This window comes from Furipterus horrens, unplaced genomic scaffold, assembly GCF_987537825.1.
Source record: "Furipterus horrens unplaced genomic scaffold, mFurHor1.1.pri manual_scaffold_11, whole genome shotgun sequence".
NCBI classification, from domain to species: domain Eukaryota; kingdom Metazoa; phylum Chordata; class Mammalia; order Chiroptera; family Furipteridae; genus Furipterus; species Furipterus horrens.
In genome coordinates this window covers 54,754,708-54,776,812 of record NW_028327181.1, presented here as the reverse complement: position 1 = coordinate 54,776,812, position 22,105 = coordinate 54,754,708, and the positions used below count along the sequence as shown (strand labels likewise).

The window sequence follows — 22,105 nt, the reverse complement described above, 5'->3', positions numbered from 1 at the left end:
AGATTTGTTGCTTTTTTCGCTCAGTCAATTTGAGTGCAACTGCCACTCAGTACACATGCTCACTCAGCAGGGTCTGCTGCACCTACTGACTAGTACAGTGAAGGTGTCATTGTTCACACACAAACATTCCAGTCCACTGTCCTTAGCTACCAGGTTACATCAATGGCTTGCAAACCATTCTCATGTTAACAATGGCTGGACTTTTTCTGAAGAGATCTCGTATATATTTCCCATATACCTCCTGCCCCACACATGCACAACCTCCACCATTATCATCATTTTAACTTTTAAATGATACACCCAGAAAGCTTTGGTTTACAAAAGAAAGAGCAGAAATTTCAGAAAATTGAGTGAAATGAGCTGGGAGGAGGGGTGATAGATTAATGTGCTACAGAAATGTATTAATTCAAGCTGATATTTGCAATTCACCTCTATCATGTCTCAGGAGTCTTAAAACAAGAGCCAGATTTGGGCTCTTGGATGCTAAGCCCAGATATTTAGTTATTCATTTTGTTTCACAGTACTGTGGTTCACCAAGCTTGCTGAAGCAAACAAGATAGCCATGAAAGTAGTGCTGGAAGCCTAGGAACTGCAGGAAGACTAGAAAGTTTCGGGAAAAGCAGCAGCTTTTTCCCTAGAACGACGGCCAGGGACATGCATTCCAAAAGATAGCTTGTTTCCAGCTTCATGGCCAACTTTTATGATTTAACTGAACGTCAGTGAAATTTAACATTCCACCATTCTTACAATTTTTTCTAAGGGTGCTCCAAAATTGTTTTGGAGACCGCAGAGAATAGTTGAGAAAAAAAGAGGAATGACAAAGTCTCTATTTAGAAGTAGAATAGCCTTCATGGGAGCCATAGGGACCAAGGCCAACCAAGGGTTTAAATAAGATGGTGGCTAGGACAGGACCGCTCTATCTTTCCGAATGAAACTCTGTGTCAGAGCAGAGCCGTACCGCTTGGAGAACTGAAGCTGCTATGTGATAACACGACAACGGGAAGACTGAAGCGGAGGCGATACTCGTGCGCATGTGTGTGACCAAAGCCCGAGGGAGGGGGCGCGGGGGGAATGGGGGATGGGTTTTGAGACAAGGGGCCCACCCTACAGCGCAAGTTTTCTTAAACGTGTAAGTCGTTTAAGTCGAGTTAAGGCCAAGGTGGGGCGTTTTCTACAACGCATGCGTTCTAAACGAGACAGGCGATACAGTGGCGTGGTCTTTTTAACGTCCTGCGTACCGACGACATTTGAGGTAGAAAGGGGTGGTCAAGATTTCAGTACGCATGCGCTTTGAGATCGAGGCGTTTCCTTCGGAGGGTGCGGAGTCTAGGACTCCTTATTGCGCAGGCGCAAGGACTGTCCGGTAGGGCTAGTGGTCTGTCTCGGGGAGGGAAGAGGAGGTTAAAGGGATTAAAAAACCGGGTGCGCCTGCGTGTTGCCTACTGGTGGGCCGAACTGAGGCTTTGTGAGGAGGCGGGGTCACGTATACGCGTCATTGGAGGGGTAGGTGGGAGGGAGGGTGGAGCTTGGAGATGATCTGTACGCTTGCGCAGTGCGGGGGTGGTGGGCGGTGGAGCTAGGGAGCACGCTTGCGCGGCTGTCACAGGGCTGCTTGGTTGGTCAGTGGGGAGTCAGCGCCTGCGTACTAAGACCCGTGTGCAGCAGCGGCGGCGGCGACGGCGGCGGCAGCAGCGGGCTCAGAGGCAGCGGTTAGGCTCGCAGCGAACGGACGGCGTCGAGTCATTGCGTTCGCGCGAGGTGAGAGCGGGAAGGACGCGCCTGCGCGGAACCTTGGCTTGAGCCTGGGAGTATTGATGGGTCTGCGCGGGGGTCGGGGAGGGGACAGAAGGCAGCGGCGGTGGCTGCCGCACGGGGTCCTGTCGGCGAGCGGCGCGAGGTGCGGAAAGGCGCGGGCGCGCGCCCGGGTTAGCGCGCTGGGTGACGGTTGGGGCCTGCCGGGTGACGTTGGAGCTACGCAAGGTGGGGGACGGCGAGCCGCGAGGCCACCACGCGGGAGAGGCCGCCGGGCGGCCACGCCGGGGCGAGGGCTGGGGGTCAGATCGGCCCGCCGGGGCAAGGGTACCTGGGCTGTTGAGAACCAGGCGCCGCGCGGCCACGTGAGGTGGGGGAGGGGGCTGTTCGGTGAGAGGACATTTGGGGGGGTTGGCGGGGGGAGGGCAGGCGGCGTGGCTCCAGCCTGGTGCGGCCTTTGAGGAGGGGGCAACGGTAGCACCGGAAGTGTCCCCCACGGGAGGCTGCTCTTGGGGTCGGAGGCCGCATGGCCAGACGTGGACTAGGTCCGCAAGGCAGCGTGGGGACCCCTCCCCCCAGTTCCCGGCCACCGGAAGCCCCGGGCGGCCACATGTTGGGCGGGAACCGGCAACCCTCTGTGCGGAGAGAGCAGGTCCACGCGGGCGCCTAGGGGAACTTGGGAATTTGAGGAGTGGGAGAAGCCCGAGGCCTGGATCCTCATCACCCAAGAGAGCCCGCTGCGGACATATGTTAGCGCTCTACCACCTCATGGGCCCCTGGAGATTTACCCCAAACCTCAGGTGAAGTGAGGGGGCCAGCCAGGTGTAAGTGGCACTGTTCCTTGCTGGAAAGCCAAAGAAATGGGGAAACCGAGGGCGATTGGATGGGAGCCCAACTCAGTGGTGCCGAAAGCGCCTTCAAGTCTCCGGAACAGTTGAGTTCCTCCTTGTTATAGGTGCTCTAAACCTTGTCACCATCTTCCTCGATGTGTATGTTTTGGAAGTTCCTTTTTAGAGTCCTTAATTCTACTAGCCTAGTGTAAGTTATACTATTCACTACCACCAGTCTTTTGCTTTCGTTTTATTGTCATTCACCACTCCCCACTCCCCCACTTTCTACTGACTTACAGGCCGGGTCTGAAAAGCCGACAGGACCAATGCATCTTGGGAAAAGTGGGAGGGCTCCCGATGAGAGACGGGGTTCCTGGGTTCCCTTTGGGGAATGAGATCGAGGTGTTTGGCAGGGGGGTTAGTTAGAAAACTACTTTCTCCCTCTTGGCTGCATCTGCAGATGCATGTTACAGAGGCGGGAATCCCCCAAAGAGGCCTTGTGGTTTCCTGTACCAATGACTGGCTTGTGTGTGGATAGGGGTGTAACAGACGGGTGGGGCCCTGTCCTCCCGTATCCACCCTCCCTTCTCCCCTCCACATTAGCCCCGCCCTTGTGCTGGCTCATAGCTGCTCACCTAATTATAGCCCTGGTTATGTGTGGGCTAAAGGGGTGGCTGGTTTCAGTGGCAAGTAACACCTGAGTCCTCCCCCTCCCAGGGATTAGGTCTTTTGCCCATCTCAGATATTTGTCATCCTAATGCCTCAAGACTTCCTTTCCCGAGCTCTGTTTACCTTTCATTGGGGTAAGGATCCAGCGTATTCTTCCACACTACACACATCAGTTCTCAAGTATTTGTGATCCCAATCAATATTTGGCCTAGGAATTTTGACATTATTTTAGGAGGGCAATGGAATAAACAACTGGAAAGAAAATGAGGCAATGTTTCCAGAGGAGGAATGAGGAGTATAAATTGGAGACACTGTTAACCTTCATTCTTACTGACCCCAGTTTTGTTTTGTTTTTCTTGACTCTAGTTGGAATCAAAGCCTCTTAAAATGGCAGATGATTTGGACTTCGAGACAGGAGATGCAGGGGCCTCTGCCACCTTCCCAATGCAGTGCTCAGCATTACGTAAGAATGGCTTTGTGGTGCTCAAAGGACGGCCATGTAAGATTGTGGAGATGTCCACCTCCAAGACTGGCAAGCACGGCCACGCCAAGGTTAGAATTTCACTTTTCACATCTTGCCTTCCCTACACTTCCCATGTCCATGTGGCTCTTGGCAGCAAGCTGTCATCAGTCCTAGCCCTCTGTCTTTTAACTCTTTTCTTACCTACCATCCCACTTCTTGTGTTCAGCACTCAGCCCTGGATACCTTTCCTACTACACTTACTCCTGGACTTGAGCCTCTTCCACAATCATTCTCTGGTAACCCGCTCTCTATCTTTGAGTCTCTTAACTTCTCTTGGTGGTCCTTTACTCTCTGGCTATTCAGCTGCTCCTTCCTTATTCCTGACTTTCACTTTTTCTGTTTGTGTCTCTTCCCTTGAATCTTTGTAGGTACTTTTTATCACTGTGCTCAGAGTTTCTCCAATCCTAACATGGAATAGTCTTTCCTGAAGGGGGCCACTGTAGCTCTGAATTTCCAAATCACCTAGCTACCACCTCTCCTTGAGTTCCTAGAGCCTCCTTGCTTTCTTGGGCCCTAATGTTCTTGTCTAGTGCTTTGCTTGGTACTTTAGACTTTTTTCCCCTTGATAGTTCAACCTGATTCATCCTTGCATTTTATGTGATTTTGTTCCCTAATCCGTTTTTAAAATCTGCTATTGACTTGGCATTCATCCTGGATTACCCATCAATGTCCTAGATCCTTCCTGTGTTCTTTCTGGTTCCCTTATTACCCAGTTGCTTGGTTCATTCTGATTTCCCCCAAGTCACTTTCCCTTTTCAGCTCTCTTCCTTTCTCAGTCCTTTTTCTCAGTTCTTTTCCTTCTGCCTTCCTTATTTCCCAAATCCTTAGCCTTTTATTCTGGTGTCTAGAAAACTTGTAAACTTTTATCTAGATTTCTCCCACTCCTAGGTTCTTGCCTTTTATTTGTCAATGATTTGGTAGCTGGAGGTAATCGATTGCTCCAGGCCTGGCCTAGTTTAGTTTACCTTGTACTGTCTGCCCAGTCTCAATGGTGGTCTTTTTGCCTCGGGTTCTTTTTAGAGGCTTTAGTCTTTCTTGACTTTATGGTTCATTCCCAGCTTCTCTAGTCTTTGCTCAAACAGTCTAGTCTGATTATCCTCATCAGTCAGGATCACCTTGAGCTTTTATCTCCTCCATCCTAGAGTTTGGTTGGGTTTCTCTTTAATGTGATGCACATATACAGGTCCACCTGGTTGGTATTGACATCTTTACTGGGAAGAAATATGAAGATATCTGCCCATCAACTCATAATATGGATGTCCCCAACATCAAAAGGAATGATTTCCAGGTATGTAAATGGTCTTGGTGTAGATGGGTTAGTAGTTGGGAGTGGGGATACAGATTAACCAGAAGAGTTTGTGTTGGGACAGAGGAAGAAAATAGCAGGAAAGGGTATTTGGTATTAGCAGTTTGCCACCCTAGTTTATCAGACCCTTGATCCTCAACCTTCAGCTTCCTTCCCTATCTGTTCCCAGCTGATTGGCATCCAGGATGGGTATCTATCACTGCTCCAGGACAGTGGGGAGGTGCGAGAGGACCTTCGTCTGCCTGAGGGAGACCTCGGCAAGGAGATTGAGCAGAAGTATGACTGTGGAGAGGAGATCCTGGTATGGGGCCCCATCCCTTCCTTCTGTGCCCAGCTTCACTCTGTGCTTCGCTCTTTGTGCTTCATCTCTTAGTCAGACTTGTGACTCTCCCTTTTGTTCCTCACAGATTACAGTGCTCTCTGCCATGACAGAGGAGGCAGCTGTTGCAATCAAGGCCATGGCAAAATAACTGGCTCCCATGTGAGTGTGACAAACTCCCCCCAAGCCTCCTTCGCATACTTTGTGGTTGCTCTAGTCTTAGTTGTTCCAGACTTTCTAGTTCAGTGTGGTTCTCACACTTCTTCCTGTTGAAAGTATTCTATCTTACCTGGTTTCTCTCTCCTACCCAGGATGCGGTGGCGGAAGCAGTGATCCTCGAGCCTGCAGAGGCCCCCTCCCCCAGCCTGGCCCAGCTCTGGCTGGGCCCTCCGCTGGACTCCTACACAATTTATTTGACGTTTTATTTTGGTTTCCCCCAGCCCCTCATTCTGTCGGGGAGCCCCTGCCCTTCATCCTGTTCCCTTGGCCAGGAGTGAGTGAGCCATGGCCTTGGTGAAGCTGCCCTCCTTTTCTCCCCTGGAACTACAGCCCTGGTGGGGGAGTGGGGGTGGGTGCTGCTTGTGGTTTAGGGATTTTTTTTTTTTTTTTTTTTTTTTCTCTCTCTCCCCCCCTGGAATCAGAAAGCTGTGGATTCTGGCAACTAATCCTTGTGGCCCTCCCCTCATCCCTGTTCCCATAGCCCTCTTCCCCAAGCACCATCCCCACAGACTGGGGACCAGCCTCCTCCCATGCCTAAGTCTCTCCCCAAATCCCTTTAGCAGGAGAGGGAAGAGGAGGAGAGAGAAGGGGACCTGCCCCCTCCTCAGGCATCTGGGAGGGCCCTGCCCCCATGGGCTTCACCCTTTCCTGTGGGCTCTCCCCAACACATTTGTTAAAATCAAACCTGAATAAAACAACAAGTTTAATATGAAGCCCCAACTTGGCTACTTTGAATAAAAAAGGTATTTGCTGATTAGGACGGAAATTTGGGAACTAAAAACATAGACTGAACTGTGACACTTGAGTTCATTACAGCCAACCCGCTGTCCCACTGTGATTTGCCATGGACCTGCCAGGTACCTGTGCTTCCCATCCCCACCCCCAAGCAGCTCTGGCCTAGTTCAGGTGGGAGGGAACACAAACAGCACCACCCAGGGGCAATGGCAGGTAGACTTTATTGGCCTAGGACCCAGGCCCTCACCCATGGTAAGGGGTGGGGTAAGGTTGATGATAAAATTTCATGGTCACTTGTGGTAGAATCTTGGGTTCTGGCTGTGCTGGAGGAAAGGGAGCCGGGGGCCAGGTTGGCTGGTGGCTGCAAAGCTTGACTGGTGGTGGTGGTGAAAGGTGGGTTTTGTCAGTGTGTATACTCTGTCATACTCCATGCCCATAAAACCAGCCCCAAGAAAAAAAGGGAAAACCGGGGGTGTGGACCACCTGCCCTACCCAGTCCTGTTTTCCCTGGTAGTACAGGGATCCTTACCTTCCCTGCTGGTTGCATCTGCACAGGGAGCTGGGGGGAGGCAAGGAGTCCTGGGGCTGGATGCAGAGCTTGGGGGTGCATGGGGCGCAGGGAGGACTGCAGAGAACAGAGTCAGGACCTGAGGCAGCCTGGGGTTCCCCTTCACATACCCCTTCCCCTGACCTCCCAAGGCTCTACACTCACTGAGTCAGAGAAGCCAGTCTGCTGGTTAGCATGTTCCATCTGCTTTTGCAGGGAAAGGGTACCACCAGGCTGGAGGAACCCTAGGTGGGTAAGAAGGGTGTGTGAAATGAGTAGAAAATGGGAAAAGGAGGGCGTGTGGAACCAGGGCCCCTGAGTGGGGTGTTATCACCTGTCTGGGTGGGCTGGAAGTGGCTGTGCACGGCATAAGGCTGTGGCTGTGGCTGAGACAAGTACTGCACTGCCGGAAATGCTGAAGGTGCTGAGAAGGCAGGAGGAGGCACAGCCATTAGAACCTCCTTTTAGTTTGTTCACAATACTCCTCCCTTTGGGCCTTGAGGAAAGCCCCCCATCTTTTCCCATCACTCACCTCTGAGCTGCTGACTAGGGCTATAGGCTGGTTGAGTGGGTCCATAGTGAGGTGGGGGCTGAGCAGTCCCATAGGCACCACCTGGGCTGCCTTGGAATTGCCCATGCTCTGGGGTCCCTGCGAAAGCTGCTGAGCCCACATAATGCCGGGTCTGAGGAGGATGAGAACTCACTGTAAACTTGGAAGCAGAATCTCAAGTGACTTGTGTATGTCCCATTTTTCCCCCATACAGTTACCCATGACTTGAATGTTCGTTTAGTAAGGTGGATGTAAATAGTAGGGAAAACAATCCTTCTACTCTTACTGTAAGCACTTGGGGTCCAAACATCTGTTTGGCTCTGTCAGCTGCCATGAGAGTGCCTGGGCGGTTGTGTCCTCCAGGGCTTCCTAGAGAGGGAGAGGGGCATGATGCTGAAACGGTAGTCTACAAGACCCGGGAGGATCCATTCTAACAAGCGGTTTCTTTATCCTCACCCTGCATGCTGAGGAGATGAGTTCCTGTGTGAACAGTCAGACTCTGTGGGTATGCAGCTGATGTCAGAGTGGTTAGGTCACTAGAATCAAAGAAATGCAGGTCAAAAATCAAGGACAAATGCACCCTCGTTTGCCATTAAACAATGGATGATCTTTTGTTACCCGACCCCTTATATTTTTTTGCCCCCAATTGAAATTTTAGCTCTCCAATCCCACCTCTGCTCCTTTCGCCTCCGTTTTTCTTCCTCGTGTAAAACTTTCTTGAGCTGCAGGAAAAGCTGGTGCTTCTCTTCCTGTAGGGCCAAAAGCTTCTCTTGCAACTTCAGGATCTGAGAGAGGAGAAAAGATGAAGGTAGGAGAGCCAAGGGAAGAAAGCTGGGAGAGATCAAGGGACTGATTACACATACTTGTTCCTTGGTCTCCTCTAGTGACATTCTCTCTTCCATTTCCTTTTTCTTTCTTCTCTCCTGTTCTTCTTTCATCTTCTGTTCCATCATCTTGTCTACTTCTTCTTCCTCTGGAGGAAGAGTCAAATAGGAAAGTGGCAGGGTGGTTAAAATAATTACAATGTTATAGACTGAAGACCAGCAAGAACTGGTTATCCCAATGATCTTTTACAATCTTAAGACAACGAGACAGGGAGAGGTAGGTTTCCTTAGGTGCTCTCCAAGGTCCTTCCCAGCTCAAGGTTTCTGGAATTCAGACCCGTCGATTTAAACTCCCACCACAACGGGACTGTTCCATCCCTTCTCTAGCTTCGGCCGCTGGTGCACTGGTCTGCCAGTGGGTGGGGGTCTGTTCGGGACAGCCGTGCCACCATGGGCGTGTGCCCTCCCGCTTTGGCCCCGGCTCACCCTGCCGCTTGCGCTCCCGCTCCATCATGATGTGCCGGTGCAACGCCCTGGCCATGGCGTTGGAAAGCTTGGGGCGCTCCAGGAGGGCAGGCATGGTGCTGCCGGGGGCGCTCAGGCCGTGGGCGCCCGGCTCTGTCGCTGACTTCCAGACCTCGGACTGGGCCTGCGGGCAGGCGGGGACTCAGGAGTGATCGCGCGCGGTCGGCCGAGACGGAAGGCCGCTCGTCGTCCCGGTCACATGTACAGGGCCCGCCGGGGCTCTAGCGCGCAAGCGCGTTGGGGTCTCTAGCCTCGGGGTTCCCGCCCCCTTCCCCGCCAACCCGGGCCCCAGCCCCTCCCTACTCGATTTTTCTTCGCTTTCTCCGCGGCCTCCTGCGCGCTCTAGCTCTGCGTCACATCCGGTAACGAGGATTAACCCTTCCGAGGTCAGAGCATCAGCGGCTTCACTGATTGGGTGGGAAGGGAAAGGCGGAAGTGCCGGGGACGGGTACCTGTGAAGTCCAAACCCTTCCACGGCGCCCGCCCGCTCCAACCGCCCCGGGGCCCAGCTTCTGCTGACTCAGCTGCAAAACGCTCCAAGTCGGCCCGGGTCCCGCGGTGGGGACCCTGGACTGGGCGGGCCGGGGTCCCCTTAGGGCGTGCAAGAGAGGTGAGACAGAGGCTCAGAGACGGTGTTTATTTGTTCCTTCGAAATCAGAGTCATGACAACTGTACAGAGGACCCAACCCCTCCACTGCCCTCGCCCTTCCCCATTCCCGCCCGATGGCCACAGAAAAAAAGCAGCTTCATGTGGGGCACAGACAGACTCCACTGGGATTCACAGTAACCAGGAACAAAAACGGAAATAAATTAAATGATACAGGGGAGGGAGTCGTGTTCCCCAAATCAGTGCATGAACAGGGTTTGCCCAGGGCCTGGAGCTGGGCTCCCCACGAGCTCCTTTGCCTCAGAGGGAGTGTTCCAGGGCCCTGGACACGGAGGTGTGTTCCACTTCCCACCTAAGTTTGAAAGACTGCCTACATGCTCCTGTGCATCTGCCAGACTGAGCACCATGCATGCTGTGGGTCACTGGAATGAGGTGGAGGCAGTCAGTCGTCAGTCAGAGTCCGCGGGCCCAAAGCCCAACTGTGCTTATAGTCGTGAGGTCTCTCCTCCTCATTCCACCCGTACCAGCAGGGCATAGAGGAGTGTGGCCCCCTTCTCCTTGGTTACCCACTCAAGTTCAGCTGGGCTGAAGTGAGGGTCAGGAGGTTCTCTGAGGACAGCAGAAGGAGGGCCAGGGGTGTAGGAGCCAGGGCGCACACACACCTGGAATGCCACCTGGGCCTGGTGTGTCCGCTGGAATTTGGGGTCCCGGAATCTGTCAGACAAAAAGCAGAAATAGGGTGGTGAGGCCTCTGGCCCCAGTCACCTCTCCCCTTTGCTAAGTGCAACCACTACACTGGCCTTGCTGTTCCTAGGAATCCCTCCCACTTTATAAACGGGACTTGGCTTTAGCTGTTCTCTGCTCTAAAAGGTCCTCCTCCCAATGCCTTTTCAGCTAACTCCCTCCCATCCCTCTCCAGCCTTTGCTCAACTCTCACCTTAATGATACCTACCCTAACTACCCTATTTAATACGTCTGCTGTGACCACACTTTTTTTAAAAGGTCTTATTTATTTGTTGAATAAAAAGGGAAATGTTTTTCTGGAAGGAAAAAGATTAGCACTTACATTTGCATGTTGGGACTAGTGGTCATTTTTCCTTTTTTAAACCTTTCTGGGTTTTTTTTTTTTTTTTTTTTTTTTTTAGCTTTTATTTATTTATTGCAGGGGTCCAGGTAAGAGAAGGAAAGAAACATCGATGTGTGAGAGAAACATCGACCAGTTGCCTCTTGCACGCCCCCACCCAGGAACCTGGCCCACACCCCAGGCATGTGCCCTGACTGAGAATCGAACCGGTGACCTTCCAGTTCACAGGCCAGCACCCAATCCACTGAACCACACCAGCCAGGGCTCCAACCGCTCGTCTAACCCACCCACCCCCACTCTATTTTTTGTTTCCATAGTACTACTTTCACCTTTAAAAATACTAAATATTTACTATGCATAAACATTCATTCTAGAGAGAAAACTTAAGTCCCACAAGAACAAGCTTCCCTTTTTTTGTTCACTGAGATAGCATGAAAGAAGTGGCATTTGTTCAACAAATGTGTGGAGAAAGGGCTGGGGGGTACCTGAGGAACTAGCAAAATAAGGTGGGAAAGGGGAAGGCAAATCATGGAGGCCCAAGTGGCCCCAGGGCCTCCCATGTACTTACTGCACTTTGGATGCCAGGGTCTCGGCCCCAGCATACTGGAGGGAGGGAGAAAGCAGCACCGGAGGGGGCTGCTCCTCCCGAGGAGGTGCACAGTTCTCGCCTGGCTCCTCAAATCCTCCCCTGGGCTCTCCCTTCAAGGGCTGGCAGCTCAGGATGGAGGCAGTGCCTGTGAGGAGAACTGGGTCAGTGTAGCCCCCTGCTTCAGCCCACAGGCCCAGCCTGCTCTGATTCTGCTGGAGCTACGGTACCTGCTCCCAACTCCCCTCGGTCCAGCACCCTCCGGATGGCTGCCACATTGCTGCCATGATATGCCATGTGCCATTTCTTGGTTAGTGTCCCAGCCTCCAGGTGGGGATTCACCCTAGGAAGTAGATAGACAGGGCAGATAGGACAAAGCTCACTGGCTCCCCAAGGTTATCCCCTAGGCTCCCCAAGATCATTCCCTAGACATGCAGTTCTGTCAATGCATGCACCCTCTTAGGATCCTCCTTTCCCAAGGGAAAAAAGAACAGTAAGGGAGACACATGATCCTCCTGCCCCATATGTACCTGAGGTTGAACCTGCACCAGCCAAATGGTAGGGCGTATTCCCGCGGGGGTTCCCCACGGCGCCTGTGGGCCTCATCCCCTCGCATCTTCCGGCAAGACTCACAGTAGCACAGGCTACGCTTCGGTGGAGGCATAAAATAGTCCTCTGTGGGAGAGTGAGTGGCAGACTTGGTGCTATGGTTCCTCAACCACATAGCCTCCTCCTGACTGGTCTCCAGGGCTCTGGGCATGGCCCTGAACTAGTCCAGGGAATGAGGCAGATTCTAGGGGACTGGATACTCACCAGGAAGCAGCAGCAGTTCTTGGAAACGGGAGCAAAGGGCATGGTACTCGCAGCTCTTGAGAGGGCTGGCAGTGGGCGGTGGACCCCAACATACACTCTCCTTGATCCCTGAGGGAGCAGAGGGACATGGGTTATAGGAGATGAGGTTAGAAGTGTGGAGTGTGGGATGGGAAGATCCTGGTCCTTTCAGGCTGGCTCACCGTCCACCATATCAGCTTTCTCCATGTCCCCTTGAGTTCCAGCACTCTTCAAACTGGCAGCTCCTGGTTCAGGACTCATAATTGTCACCTGTAGAACAGAGGGGTGGTCACCCAGTGTGACCAGCCTCCAGAGCCTGTTGATCCCCTCCTTGGACCACACACTTCCTCTTTACTTGGGCAGCTGTCTCCCAAACACTCCCATCTCCCTGCCTCCATTGCCACTAACCTGCTCACATTGCCCGTAGAGGTCCACGAGTGCATGGCAGGGCTGCGGGACATCTTGCACAGCTACCCCCTGGTCCATCCCATTGACATGGAGATGTAGCCCCCCAGAGCTGTCTAGCCGCAGTCCCAGGATGGTACCTTCAGGACAGGTGTCCAGATTTGGCCCAAACTTCTCACAGATCTGGGAGGAGAGACCTACTGTCTTCCCAGAGATCAGACTCCCACCAGTAGCAGCCACCTCACCCTTCATTCTACTCGGGCTGCCATCCCTGGGCTTTGTCGCCACACTTGCTCACTCTGTGGGCTCTGCCTCCTGCTTCCATGACCCAGACTCCACCTTCCCTTTCCCCCACTGCCACATTCTTAATTGTAGGGACATAGGAGGAGGCAGCCCGCCTGAGACTGTCCAGGAAATAATACTCACGCCTTCATGTGAGTCCACCCCTCGCACTCCCTCTCCTGTTTGACCAGCGCCTCTGTACTCAGAGACCTGGCCCCTCACTTCTCTCTGCTCCCTACCCACCTTGAAGCCATTGTGGAAGACCCCACGGCCCCGCAACAGCCAGGCTGCCCGTTTCAGGGCACAAGCAGAAGCAGGGAAGTTGAGCCTCTCGGGTGGGCAGGTGATGACTCCGAGGACGAGCGAAGATGTCCACTGCCGGTTCAGGAAGTCTATCCGTACCTGTAGAAGGCAACTTTCCTGTCACGGCCTCCTGGGAAGAGGCCACCCACCCAGCACACCCATGCTTCTCATAGCAGCCAAGGAGGAAAGATGACGCCTCCCAGCATGTGGCCTGGGATGTTGCCCCTTCCAACACTTAGAGGGATTGGAAACTAAAAATTCAGTTATTTCCTTCCCTCTTTCAGCCTTAGTCTTGCTGTGGACTCTAAGGATTCTTATCCCTAGACGCTCCCTTCCCCTGGCTAACAGTGACATCTTTTAGTTAGCAGCAGAAGGGCCTCTCCTCTGGAGAATCCTCCCTGCTCCCACATACAGGATTAAGCCCCTCTCCTAGAATCCCCCAGCTCTTCCCTACTACTTCCTCACCAGTCACCAGTGGACACTTCCTGGTAACTGATCTGTAACTCACACCACAGTATGAACAAAAGCCTGGGAAACTCATTCAAGGGACTTGCCTTCCACTTTGTCCTCAATCTAGAAAGGCCTTGCTCCAGTAGGGTTGGCCCTGGGTCACCCTGAGCAAGAGTTGCTGGGGACAAGGAAGAGATAAGGAAAGGAGGCCCACCTGGACCAGCAGCTGGGGCACCAGGGGCTGGCTGATGACAACAATGCCCTGATTGTAGCTGGCCACCCGAGTAGCTGTACGGTTACCATTGGATAGGAGGATATTCTTCCCATGGTTTTCCAGGAACTCGAGGGCTGTAGGCATAATGGCTACTTGATCCTGGCCCTGGTGTGGAGGAGACTGAGCTGCTGGGGTTGCTGATGCAACGCCCAAGCCACCCCACTAGAGTTTACACAGACTTGCACATAAGCTTCTACCCATCCAGGACAGGATCGAAGAACCCAAACACGATCTGGTGGCCAATGGCCCACCAAAGCGCTCAGCCATGTGCCCAGAGGGCCCTGCTGTAGCCTCTTACTCCCAGGCCATGCTCCTCGTCCTCATCATCCACATCACCCTCACTTCCGGTGTCCGAGATGGGGGAAGGAGGCTGGGTGCCTTCTGGCTCCTCTAGCCTCGTGGAGCTGACAATAGACACACTCCGCACTGGCCCGTATAGATCCAACACTGCCCACACGTTCTGGAGGCACAAAAGACCCAGGAAGTTGGAGATGAGTGGAAGACCTCAACCCCATTCCCAGAATCGAAGTTAAGTCTTGGGTCTACCTTGGCGACACCAGTGGCTGCAGGCCCCATATCTTCTCCATCCACCAGGATGTGCATCGAATCATCTGTCCCCCGCCGAATACCCACACGGCTCCCCACCTAGGACCAAGGTGAGACAACAGATGCTCACCCCATGTCCCCTGCCACCCCCACTCCCACCCCACCCTTATCTCTGGATTCAGCTGCTTCACCCCCAGCCTCTCTAGGTTCCGGCCATAGTTCATCCTCTGGAGCAGCCCGTCGCGCCTCACTTCACAGCTGGACACCATCCAGGTGGTCTTAGTCCGGAGTTCCAGCAGGGAAGGAGGCAGGCCAGGGCCACCGCCTGCTCCAGGCCCCATCTCCCCTGGCGCTAGTGTGGTCAGCCCTATCCGGAGGGAACCTGCCCACTTCTCATCCAGCTCTTCCACTTTCACCTGTGTGAGACAATATTAGCTTGCACTACTTGGGGGCAGGGGGTTAGGAAGAAGTCTGGCCCTGTTGTGAAGGGCCTGGAAGCCTCCTTTGTCACATCTCCACAGCCTACCTCAAAGACTTCCTCAGTCTTGAGCTCCTTGGTGCTAAAGACAAGGCCATGAGCATAGCCAGCAGCACGCACTGCCCTAGTACCATCCTCCTCCAGAGTGACATTCTTGCCACAAGTACTGTGGAATCGGTGAGCCACGCCAGCCACTGTGGAAAGATGGCGCCAAAGGAAAGGGTAGAACTGGGGCAGCAAGCTTCAGGCAGGACACAGAGCAAAGCTTTCAGGTGAAACGAAGTTGACATGAGGTCCCATCGGCCGTCACTCCTTCAAGACCCCTGACACCTTTTTTCACTAAAGCAGACTCATTCCCAAATCTGCCATGCCCAGCTTATGGTGTCCTGGCCCCTTGGTGGCAAGAAAATGTCCAGGCCTCGTGCACCAGGCATAAACTCCTGCCCTCTTCCTGGCTGCTTCCCAGCATGGGTCATTCCCTCCCCTTTCCCTGACCCGGAAGCTGTATCTCTCGGACCCACAGCAGGCAAGCAGAGCCCACCCTCCCTCCCTGTCCACTGAACCTGGGGAGTGCAGGGGGAATGACTTCTCAGTAGCAGTGTTGCTGGTCGCCAGGCTGTTGTCCATGGGGCCAGTAGCATTGGTGATGGACACCTGGACACACTGGCCATAGAGATCCACTACCGCATACACCTCTGGGTAGGAGAGGAAGGAGTCAGAGCATTGATAACCCAGGGTGGGCCAGGCTGAGGGTAGCAGGTCGAAAGCCACAGAGTAGTCACCTTTACCCGGAGGTAAGCCTGAGCAGGCGGCACCTTGGTCCTGGCCATTGATGAAGTAGTGCAGATCACCCTTGGCAGTTCGCATCATGCCGATGCGTGCACCTGTGCCCAGCGCGTCAAGGTCACACCCATAGTTGTTGCGCATCGTATTACCATCTTGCATAATAGCTGTGCCACTGGAGTGGGGGAATGGCAAAAGGGGCAAGTCAGCCTCCCGGCTTCCTCCCCATACAGGTCCCTGTCCAGTCTCTGCCTTGGATTGGGATCTCATCTGGGGTCTGAGACCCAATTCTGTCTCCCACATCCCTGGGATCCTCTCACAGAAAAAGTAGTAAATACCCCATAAGGAAGAAGGCCTGAACCCTATGGAAAGGTTCCCAAGAATTAAAGAGAACAGGTAGCCAGATTCCCCAGGTCCGTTATTGTTCATGACTACCACAGGCTTGAAACTCTGCTTCCCTCATTCCAACCAGCTCTATCCAGCCCTGCCAGTTGGTGCCCAAAGCAAGCAGCCCAACCTTAGCATCCAAGTATCATAGTCAATGTCTGTCATAGTGTTGGGGAATTCAAGGTCCTCTGGCCGAATGGCAGTCACTCCTGGGAGGAGGCAGGGATAGGTCAGAGCCAAGCCCCCAGCTATAGGCAGCCAGCAGCACCCCCCCAACCAGCCCACGCGGGCACGCTCATGCACACACACAGGGGCCCCTCACCAGCCTCAATAGAGCCTGACCAGCGATCCACCATCTTCTGAATGACAATTTCAAACAGCTCTCCATCCCGCAGGGCCCTGCCAGGGAGAGCGGTGATCACACAGGCTCCATGGGGTTGCTGAGGCTAGGCCATGGGAAAGTGGGGACATGCAAGTCCAGACACTGACCGGTTCGAGATAACAATGGCGTCATTGAACTCGCTGCGGCAGTTGTGCCGCAGTGCAGTGCGGCCCCCATTAGTGATGACGGCGTTATTGCCATGCAGCTGGTGGAAGCGCAGGTCGGAGCCCCCAGCCCCCGATGACGGGGAGCTTGGAGACACCTGGTTGTTCCCCTCAGGGAGTGGCTCAGGGACTGGGGTCACCTCTGCAAGAGGGGACATCACCCATTAGGCATACAGCTGTCTTGAGGCCTCCCGAGGCCACCCTCCTGCCCCTGCCCAGCCCGGCCCTCACCCACGTCGTCCACAATGGTGGCCTGCGCTGCCTGGCCGTAGAGATCCACAACAGCATAGACACCTGGAGGCACATTCCAGGCAGCAGGGCCCTGGGTCATCCCATTGACGAAGAAGTGGAGAGTCCCGTCCTCTCGCCGCACCACGCCCACCGTGTCCCCTGCCTTGGAAGAAGCGGGGCTGGAGTGAGGAGTCAGGCAGAGTCCCAGCCTGGGCTGGTCCTGTAGCAGCCCCACCTTAGCTACTCCCTGATGTTGAGACCTGGCAGCACATCCATTTTCCCACCTTGAGGCGGTCCAGGTTGTGTCCATATTCATCCAAGATAGTTGTCCCATTGTGCATCACCCCATTCCCAGTCATCATCCAGGTCCCTAGGAGGACAAGGAGTGGCAGACAACATGAGGGAGAAGCTAGGACTCCTCTCCTTCATATAGCAGTCCCCATATTATTCCCCAAAGCCTTTAGCCCAGGCTGCCGTTTCTCTGTCAGCTTTATTGCCAGAGAAGGACAAGAAAACTGCATTTCCCAAGCCAGCCGCACTCCTCAGCCACTGAATCAGTCGTCACAGTGTGACAGATGAAAAAAGGGCTGGAGAACAAGTGCCAGGGCTGTGAGGACAGCTTCCTCCCTAGGGCCCTATCCTGGCCCTGCCCTTCTTAGGAGCTCACCAGAACGCAAGTTGGTCATGGTGGAGGGCAATTGGAGGTAGGCAGGGTTGTGGGTGGTGACACCAATCTCAATGGAGCCAGCCCATTTGTCCACCATCTTGTCGATGCGCACCTGGAATACCTCTCCGTCCCGCAGGGCTCTGCTGCTCAGCACCACGCCATGATTGAAGTCATCAGTGGCACTGAGGGCACAGCAAGTGGGGACTCAGACCATCGACACAAGCTCCAAACGTGCCAGATCTCAGCCCAAGTCAACCAGAGGAACATCATACTCAGAGGCTCACCCCTTTTCTGTCTAGGACATCCCAGATCTGACTTACTCTAACTCCCACTTCGCACCCCTCCCCCCAGTTCCATTAGAGCCCCTTCTGCAGGCTTCTCCCCACCCCATGGGCCATACTGGGGCCTCAGAGCAGTGCGTCCCTCGTGGGTAATGGCTGCCTTCTGCCCACAGTTGGGATGGAAGAGCAGGCGCTCAGGTTCTGCCTGGGCAGCAGGAGCAGCACGGCGCAGGGCACCCTCAGGGGACAGCGCCCGCAGGATGGCATTATTCCGGCGCAGACGGTCGCTGTGATTGTTATTGTGGACGATGGTCACCTTCACTGCCATCCCATACAAGTCCACTACACCATACACCACTGGGGGTGTCAATGGGGTAGCCACGCCTACAGGGGTGGAAGGCACAGGAATGGGGGGCTGAAGGGAGAAGAGTCAAATATAGGGAGATCGAGTATCAAAGAGACAGGAGGATGAGGTACACATCCCACCCCACTGAAAGCCCTGGCCCAAAACCCTTCGCTGAGCTTCCCCTTACCCTGATCAATGCCATTAATGAAGAAGTGGAGGGCAGAGTTGGACTTCCTTGTGAGACCAATGTGGTCACCCTCCTATTCAAAACAGAAAAATAATAGTCTGGAATCCATCCACAGTTAGGCTCTAAACATTGTGGGAACCATGAGAACAGAGCAGTCCTAGAGCCTTCCAGCCACTCCACATCACAGGCGAATCAGCTCCAAAAAGTTCCTAGGAGTCTCAAGACCACCCTGGTTGCTCCTGCTTCATGCCCCTGGTGGCTGATCACCTGTGCCTTACTTGTATTCTGGAGGGTAGCTTGCAGCTTACCCATTGACTCCACATCTTTGCACTGACCATCCTGGGAGAACCAGCAAACTTCTCTGCCATTCAGTAGGCCGAACTGCACTGCATTAAGTCACCTTATAACTATCAATTTGTTTATCCCTTACAACAATCTATAAAACACTACTAACATGCTCACTTTAGACGTTTAAGGAAAAGAACAAAAAACTACTGACAGGGGTAAGCTTCTTGCCTCAGGTCACTACCACAACCCCTCTGACTCCAAAAATGCGAGTGTCTAAATGTTGGGCAACCCTGCCTTCTTTGAAGGAATCTTCAGGCCAAAAATAAAGGGCCTTGCTCTAGACCATGGTGCCCAGGCAGGGATGCAGGGTACAGTACTGGGACTCCCCTGGAGAGTGGCCCAGGATGCGTCCCACCCTCACCTGCAGCTCATCCAGACTGAATTCACAGTACTCCCGGCGGGTGCCCTTGCCATTGGTCAGGATCCCACAGCCGCTCATCATGATGGTACCTAGGGGAAAGCACACGCCCTGGTTAGGGTATGAGCTTCCTTCACTTCGGTGATCCCAGGCCTGTGCCCCCACCCTGCCGGTGGCTGGTACCTGACTGCAGATTGGTCATGGTGGCTGGGTATTCCAAATTGTTGGGGTTGTGGGTAGTGACACCAATCTCAATGGAGCCTGACCACTTATCTACGAGCTTGTCGATGCGAATCTGGGGTGGAATATTAGCAGAAGGGAGAAGTGCTCATGTAAATGAAGAGACAAGACCCACAGCCCTTGGTCCTGCCCCAGTCTCAACCCTTACAGTAGCAAGGATCAAGCCCCATCTTTAGTTCCCAGAGTGTGAGGTGTCAGCCAGACCCTAAGATCGTGCACACCTCAAACATCTCATTGTCCCGGAGTGGGCGGTTGGTCATGACAACCCCATTGTTGAATTCATCCAGGGGCCGGCGACGCTCAGCTGTCTTATTGTTGTTGCTGAGTTTGATGAGTGTTCCACACTTCTCATGGAAGAGCAGGGCGTCGTTGGAAGTGAGGATGGGCGAGGTGGCAGCACAGCTAGACCCTAGTCCTTCCCCTGCTGGTGGGGAGCTCAGGTTCACATTTAGGAGCCCCCCATTGTAAGCAGACAGGATGGCATTGCTCACCACCTCAGACAGCTCCATGCTGGCCAAGTCTACAGCAGCAAGGTAAAGGAAGGAAGCTGAAATGAGGCTCTCCACCTGCAGGTTTGCAGTTCTCTCCCTACCCCTCTCCTGAGGTCCCTCCCTTGTCCGCCTCACTTCCCACTCCCCTCCCCAGGGCCTCCCAGAAGCCCTCACCATTATGCGACTCAAGGCTGTTAGGAAACGTCTCCGGCCGGGCCTGTGCTGGGGACACCATGAAGGCTGGGGACCAGGCAGGATGGGAGGGGAATAAGGGTTCAGCCCCTGCTGCAGGGCCCACAGCCAGGAGACCCCCTCCTCTAGCCCCTGCTCTCCCCTTCAACAGACTGAGGGGTCTGAGTGGCCCTGCCCACACCCAGCCTCACTTGTCACTACATCCCCCTTCAGCTGTCCCCTTTGCCCCACCCCTCCACCACTGCCCTAGCAGTGTTCTCACCTTCATCCCTAGAGGACCCCTGTTCAGCAGAGGCAGAATCTTCAGGGAGAGAGGAGAGCTCGAGGGGAGGTGTGGGGCTGGGGGTAGGAGGGCTGAAGCCTGGCTCAGGGGGTAGCACAGTAATTTGGGTGCACTTGCCATAAAGGTCCACAACAGCCCAGACCCGAGCAGGCAGGCCTGTGGCAGCCACACCACAATCTCGCCCATTCACCCACAGCCGCAGCTCCCCAGCCGCTGTGCGCTCCACGCCCACACGGTCCCCTTCGCCAAGCTGGTCCAGGTCCTGACCATATTCCTCCAGCACAGAACGTCCATCCTTCAGCACCGAGCAGCCCGACACTACCCACGAACCCCCCTTCAGCCCTGTGGCGCTGCTTGGGAAGTCCAGCACACTGGGGTCCAGTGCCGTCACCCCAATCTCAATGGAGCCACTCCAGGAGTTGACCTGTGATGGGGTGGTGGACAGAGGCTCAGGATGGGCCAGTGGACCCCCCACCACTAGCAAACCACAATTCATAGGCCCCTGTGTCCTCCTCTCTTCACCTTTCAGGCAGCTTAACTGACTTTTCTTTGAGACATGAGACGCTAACCCACAGATGCAGTCCTATAAGTAATTTTCTGCACTGTCTCAGGAATCGTTTGGTCTGCTCTCCCTAGCAACTCTGCTCTTTACTCTGGATGCTCAGTGTCCACAACAGTCCTTTCCTTATTATGCTGGCTAAGTTCCCTGGCTCCAGGCCCCTGCCTCCTCTAACTTCACTGGTCTCTGTGGCTTCTCAACCACTCAGGTGCACAGCTCTCCATGCCCACATTCCTTGTTCTTGCATATCACACTCTTCCCGCTGGCCTAACTCTCTCCTAGACTCTGGCTCCACTCAGATTCACTCTGTCCTCTTCACTAAGTCACACACAAGCACACAAACCTCCCTCTCCCCGAGTAGCTCTCCTTAACCATCGTTCCCACCCAACCGTGAGTTTGTCCTTCAACGGTTTGTTCTTTCCTAGGTTATTATTGCTCTTCATCGCCCATCATATCTTTGACATCTCTCCATCTTCCATCTCCCAGAAATGGTTCCAGGTCTGTTCCCCTAGTCGTTCTAGGGCGTGAGGCCCTGTGTCCCTGCCCTGCTCCTGGGACTTAAGGTAATTCAAGCTCTCCTTCAGGCTGAATGTTTCTATCACATGCTCCCTTCCTGTCCGTCACCTGGTGTCCTCAGTCTGTCAGTTCCCCCTCGGTACCCGGTGATGTGGACTACACTGGCTGTCCTACCCCGCCTCCCTCTCTCTGGTCCCCTCCCATCCTCCACATCTCGGTTCTGCGGCCCCAGCTCCGCACCTTGCGGTCGATGCGGACGGTGAAGACGCGTCCATCGCGCAAGGGTTCCCGGCTCAACACCAGCCCGTGGTTAAACTCCTGGCCCGGCTGCTGCCGCCGCGCTGTACGCCCACAGGCCGACAGGCTCACCAGTCGCCCAGTGCGCGGGTGCAGCTCTCCGCCGCTGCCCAAGCTCGCGCTAGACCCCGATCCCGGGCCGCTCCCGCCGGGGCCTCCACCCCCACCAGGCCCCGGCCCGGGGCCACCCCCAGAGCCCCCACTCCCACCCGACCCCGCCGCCATCGCCGCTGACGCCGGGGCCGCGCGACAGCCGCGTTTGGCGGCACCGTAGCAACCACGGTGCACAAACACCCTGAGGGAATAGGACCCGGGACTGGAGCCAGATATGCTTTACGGCACTGCCCGGCACTGAAGCATCCCGAGCTAAGAAATTAACGACTACCACGATGGGAACAGAAGGACGACGGGGTCGGGAAGGTTTGCTTTACGGCACGACGAGGTGACAGTGGCTCCGAAAAGGGTGAAGACTTGGGCCGGGAGTTTTTGCGACAGTGAAAGGAATGATTGCCGCAGCCATCTTTATGACGGAAGGGGACGTGCTGGTGCCTAAAACACTTTCAGCTTTGAGACAGCGCCACCGACGACCCCGCCCTCGTAGAGGCTGGCGACACCTTGAAGTATTCGCTTTACGGCAAGAGGAGGAGGTGTCTTCTCTACAAGCTTTGAGGCTGTGTGAATGAGAACCAGTAGCTTTCCTCTACACGACTGAGACCAAATATGCCTTGCGACCTTGTGGCAATCCCTC

The 22,105-nt window shown here is 54.4% G+C and overlaps 3 protein-coding genes across 6 annotated transcripts; 1 reads left to right on the top strand and 2 right to left on the bottom strand.

Moving 5' to 3' along the window:
- Positions 1 to 1,590: 1,590 nt before the first annotated feature.
- On the top strand, positions 1,591 to 6,331 carry EIF5A (eukaryotic translation initiation factor 5A). Of its 2 annotated transcripts, none has more exons than XM_090257903.1 (6): positions 1,591 to 1,758; positions 3,618 to 3,803; positions 4,958 to 5,062; positions 5,250 to 5,381; positions 5,488 to 5,561; positions 5,711 to 6,331. In XM_090257903.1, exons 2-5 carry the CDS (start codon positions 3,639 to 3,641, stop codon positions 5,548 to 5,550), a joined length of 465 nt encoding a protein of 154 aa, XP_090114029.1. In that variant the 5' UTR covers positions 1,591 to 1,758; positions 3,618 to 3,638; the 3' UTR covers positions 5,551 to 5,561; positions 5,711 to 6,331. The 2 variants fall into 2 exon arrangements, with proteins under 2 accessions (XP_090114029.1, XP_090114028.1); XM_090257902.1 differs by lacking the exon at positions 1,591 to 1,758 and adding an exon at positions 2,050 to 2,122.
- On the bottom strand, positions 6,028 to 9,175 carry GPS2 (G protein pathway suppressor 2). Its single transcript, XM_090257900.1, has 11 exons — positions 9,103 to 9,175; positions 8,761 to 8,923; positions 8,314 to 8,423; positions 8,123 to 8,235; positions 7,907 to 7,986; positions 7,737 to 7,819; positions 7,433 to 7,583; positions 7,235 to 7,324; positions 7,066 to 7,145; positions 6,883 to 6,978; positions 6,028 to 6,727 (listed from the first exon to the last, which is right to left on the bottom strand). Exons 2-11 carry the CDS (start codon positions 8,852 to 8,854, stop codon positions 6,644 to 6,646), a joined length of 981 nt encoding a protein of 326 aa, XP_090114026.1. The 5' UTR covers positions 8,855 to 8,923; positions 9,103 to 9,175; the 3' UTR covers positions 6,028 to 6,643.
- A 570-nt stretch (positions 9,176 to 9,745) lies between these two features.
- On the bottom strand, positions 9,746 to 21,681 carry NEURL4 (neuralized E3 ubiquitin protein ligase 4). Of its 3 annotated transcripts, none has more exons than XM_090290666.1 (29): positions 21,301 to 21,681; positions 19,965 to 20,409; positions 19,685 to 19,750; positions 19,241 to 19,539; positions 18,963 to 19,074; positions 18,783 to 18,871; positions 18,074 to 18,146; positions 17,660 to 17,924; positions 17,260 to 17,441; positions 16,877 to 16,962; positions 16,593 to 16,755; positions 16,305 to 16,503; positions 16,138 to 16,214; positions 15,946 to 16,024; positions 15,428 to 15,603; positions 15,209 to 15,340; positions 14,694 to 14,839; positions 14,359 to 14,583; positions 14,168 to 14,266; positions 13,920 to 14,081; positions 13,562 to 13,726; positions 12,838 to 12,996; positions 12,316 to 12,495; positions 12,090 to 12,177; positions 11,890 to 11,997; positions 11,607 to 11,751; positions 11,307 to 11,419; positions 11,059 to 11,224; positions 9,746 to 10,120 (listed from the first exon to the last, which is right to left on the bottom strand). In XM_090290666.1, exons 1-29 carry the CDS (start codon positions 21,580 to 21,582, stop codon positions 9,916 to 9,918), a joined length of 4,686 nt encoding a protein of 1,561 aa, XP_090146792.1. In that variant the 5' UTR covers positions 21,583 to 21,681; the 3' UTR covers positions 9,746 to 9,915. The 3 variants fall into 3 exon arrangements, with proteins under 3 accessions (XP_090146792.1, XP_090146790.1, XP_090146791.1); XM_090290664.1 differs by having other exon boundaries at positions 15,434 to 15,603; positions 21,301 to 21,582; XM_090290665.1 differs by lacking the exon at positions 19,685 to 19,750 and having other exon boundaries at positions 15,434 to 15,603; positions 21,301 to 21,582.
- Positions 21,682 to 22,105: the final 424 nt, after the last annotated feature.